The sequence below is a fragment of the Solanum pennellii genome, chromosome 1 (genome assembly GCF_001406875.1).
Source record: "Solanum pennellii chromosome 1, SPENNV200".
NCBI lineage: Eukaryota > Viridiplantae > Streptophyta > Magnoliopsida > Solanales > Solanaceae > Solanum > Solanum pennellii.
This window is the reverse complement of record NC_028637.1, coordinates 91,895,032-91,899,110: the sequence shown is the minus strand read 5'-3', so window position 1 is coordinate 91,899,110 and position 4,079 is coordinate 91,895,032. Positions and strand designations below refer to the sequence as shown.

Sequence of the window (4,079 nt, the reverse complement as noted above, 5' to 3'; positions counted from 1 at the left end):
CTTTTTGAAATAGATTAAAAAGGAAATAAGATCATTTTTTTTGAAACGGAGAAAGTATTAAATTTTATGTAGCACCATTTAATTTGATATATATTTAAGAAAAAAATCGATTTTAAAATTTTGATTTAAAAAATTGATATTTGTGTGGTTATAAATTATGTTATTAAAGGTAAAACATGTATTACATTGTTTTTAATTATGGTAAGATCCCATTCTTTTAGAAACGGACTTAAAAAAGTCACATTATAAAATATGACGAAGTAAGTATAATTTAAAATTTTTCATTTTATTTTTAATGAAATGATCCTCATATAAACATATAAAATATTTTAAAATGGTTTTAGACAACAATTTATTTCAAAAAAAATAAATATACACTTATATATCATGTAAAACCAAAGATGCCACATGAAATCGGGGATCAATTATTATACTTATTATTATTATTATTATTTTTTGTAGGTTTGTGATTAGGTTTGTTTTTTTCTCTCTCAAGGTGGATTCGAAAAAAAGAAAGTTAGTTGGCGAGGTAGGTAGGAATATGAGAAATACTGGTTGGACACGATGCTTTGAAATGAGTTGTTTCTTAAAAATGAATCACATTTTATATAAGCAAAGTTTAACTTACAAAGGAAATTTGAGAAAGAAAGAATTTTTTAAAAAAAATTATGACTCAAAATAAATATTTAATTTAAAATTAAATTGTCATTAAATATGAAAATGTGTCTTTTTTTGGATCAAAAAGAAAAAACAAATCATATAAAAGGTTAAATAGGGAAATGTTTTTTTTGAGCTGATTGAAAAGAAAAAACGAGTCATATAAATGGAGACAAAACTCAAGCAGCCTATTAATATTATATATGAATAACTTATTTCTATATACTTACCAAACATCATATACTTTATACAAAAATAAAATAGTACATGAATAACTTATTTTCTTTTTTATCTATCAAAATTTTTTTAATTAACGAAAAACTTTAATTTTAACTTCTATAATCTATATATCGTTAGATCTTTCAATAATATCATTTTTATATAACAATACCTCGTTGTGACAGTCAAGTTTTCTCGAAATTGATTAGTTAGGTTTTATTTTATCAAATATTTTAATGCTTCAATACATTATAAATCTACTCAACACAGTAACAAATTATAACCATATCATTCAGTTTTAAAATTGTATATGTTGGTATGATCGATAGTTAATAATTTTACGTTCAAGAATAAATCATTTGAATAGGTTGATTATTCATCAATTTGAGTTGTACATTTCCCTATAGATTTTTTCAAATTCTCTTTTGTTGAGTTTTATTTGCGTTAAATTTCTCACCATAAATAGGTTTTTCTTTTAGGAAAAAGTTTTGGATTGACTAATTTTTTTTTAAGGAATGTTCCTTCTAACTTAATCAGCATTTACAATGTAGTCTTTTAAAGGCTTTGAGAGTTTTGGTTAGGGGGGAAATTTGTGGGTCACAAGCTTGATACGTTATCACTTGTGTGAACCTCCCATGTATTCCGAATGAATTGGTTGAGGTTGTTTCTCTGTATTTTGTACTCTCATATTTATAATGCATTGCTCATCTCCTTTGTGGACGTAGGTCAATCGATTGAACCACGTTAAATCTCTGTGTCTTTTGATATATTTCTCGTTTGTCTTCTTACTTATGATTTTTCGAAATTTGCTTTGCTAGCTTCCGCATTACGCCTGCTTATTTCGATTCTAACAATTTTCACATATAATTTGATATCATATGTATCTAGAAGTCTGATTGACACGTATTCAGAAACTAATACATATATAAATCTAAAGATAAACATGATGATGTGATCGACCTAGATAGCACTTAATTGAAATATTATTGTTTCACTATTAACAATTAATAGATGAGGTTGTGGTTAAGATTGTCTCAAGAAAAGCATCAACCATCATTTGTCCTAGAAGAACTTGTGAAGAAGCAGTAAGGTGTAAATTGTCTTTTTGCAACTGCAAGCCCTTGGCATCAACAGTTACTACATTAGCAATGCCAGGATTTAACTGTGCTTCTCTTATTATTTCTGTGTAATGTTTTCCTCCTGAAGCTAGAGCCACCTACACACAAAGTTTGAACAAAAAAAAATATATTTACTTATCCAAACCAGACAAACAAATTAAAACGGAGAGAGAGTGTAGCATTAGAGTTTACCTGGATAATCAAAAGCTCTGGTATTCCAACATCATTTCTCAAGTCAGTGAAAAATTGTTGCATTTTTTCTTTATAAGAATTTGCATCACTCTGGCTCATTGTGTCACTCTCCCCTTGATACCAAAGCATACCTCTAATTATCCCATATTCTTGCACTGTAGAAGCCTTGGCTCTCATCACCAGCTGATTGTAAAGGAAAGTCCCCTTTTGCCATTCACTTATTTTGTTCCCCGCCATCGCGCATGGTACCAACCCTACTATCCCAAAACATGAAGTTTTGTTCAACAAAGAATTTGCAAAGGGCATACCTGCATAGACGAATCTAGAATTTATAGTTAGTATGTTCAGAGCAAGTCTAATCTATTTATACGCATACACAATTTTAAAAATTAAAAAAAAAAACATTAGTGTGTTTTCTTCTTCTTTTTTCTCACAAAGGGAGCTATATTGTTGGTTTATGACATCTCAAGATATTTGAAAAGAAACACTTGGTAATATTATCTTCAAGATATTTATGTAAACATTAAAATTCTAATGCATGGGTCCCCAGTTGCAGCCCATTTAGTGTTGGATTAGACTTAGATGTTTTTGGCCCATCAAAATAGTGGGTCAGACCTGTCCCATCAAATTCCAAAATTCATATTGGTTAGCCATGACGGATTGGGCTAGCTCGTATTGACAACTACATACATAATTCGAGCCGAAAGCTTTGAGTTTAGTTTAACTCCTTATAAATCCGTCTCTACGTACCTGGACCAATCCCACAAGTAACATTCACATCAATATCTGCATGTAAAGGTTCAGTTGCCTCCACCCATTGAAGATTGGCATCAAGTTTAAGGATGGCCGGATTAGGGCTACACTCCGGCGGAACGATACCATCCCATATGTTCTTCACAACACCTCCTAGGCCGGACATGTTGCTCTGTCCAGCTAGTAAGAAGATGTTCTTCACCTGCGAATTTGCTATAGATGTAAAATAAGATAAAGCCATGATCATAAGTGATAGAATATGTGCCTCAACTTAACAAGTAATGGACCAGGTCCCTTACTTCACTTCAGAAAAATACCAGAAAGTTAAATGCAGTAAAATCAACACAATGATTTTACGTGGAAACCTCCTTGCTTAAGGGAGTAAAACCACGACCTGTCTCACAGGATTTTCAATCGTTTTCACTAATCTTCAAAAGCAAAAGCGAAACACGATTACACCAAACGTAAGAAAGAGTTATCAATCTTACCGTTAAGCAATAGTCCTCTATTGCTCAACAAGCCTAAGTAGAAAAACAATCTACCCACTAAGCTATCCCACCTGGACAACTTAGACTTCTAACACAACACACCAATTCCTTTATAGATTTAGGAGTGGTTTACAATTTAAGAACAAGAGAATAAATTCCTAAACAACTAGACGAAAAGCTCCAGATGTTGCTGTTGTCCTTGGAATAATTCTGCCTTTGCTTTGTGTAGCCTTTGCAAGAGTTCTTGAAAAGTTTTTATCAAGTTGCAAAAACTCACCAAAAAGTGTTTAGGAAAGTGTCTTTGTATAGACAAGTCCCTTTCCTAAACTTCTTTGCCATTGGTTGGAAAGGTCACACTTTCTGACGCCATCGGGAAGTGTGCACCTACTTTCTGTACTATCTCCAGCTGGCAGTCGACTGGCTCATCATCATGAGAGCCTGGTACCTCTACTAGGTCCCTGGGTTTGTTTCATCTGCAATACTTCAGACAAGAACCCTGCAATACTCAAGTAAGAACCTGCAATACTTAAGTAATAAACCCGGTACCTTTACAAGGTCCCTAAGTTTGTCAAATCATCAAAACTACAAATAACATTTTCCCCCTTTTTGATGATGACAAACCATAATCTGAGATCTTCTCCAGAATTGTTCC

At 32.0% G+C, this 4,079-nt stretch overlaps 1 protein-coding gene across 1 annotated transcript in view; it reads right to left on the bottom strand.

The window, feature by feature from the left end:
• Positions 1-1,795: 1,795 nt before the first annotated feature.
• Positions 1,796-4,079, bottom strand: part of LOC107024941 (probable carbohydrate esterase At4g34215) — a 6,860-nt gene continuing 4,576 nt past the window's right edge. The window contains exons 2-4 of the mRNA XM_027913927.1: positions 2,937-3,209; positions 2,187-2,494; positions 1,796-2,092 (exon numbers count right to left, since the gene is read on the bottom strand). Of these exons, the coding sequence (XP_027769728.1) occupies positions 1,874-2,092; positions 2,187-2,494; positions 2,937-3,209 (800 nt within the window). The 3' untranslated portion in view covers positions 1,796-1,873. The remainder of the gene's footprint in view (positions 2,093-2,186; positions 2,495-2,936; positions 3,210-4,079) is intronic.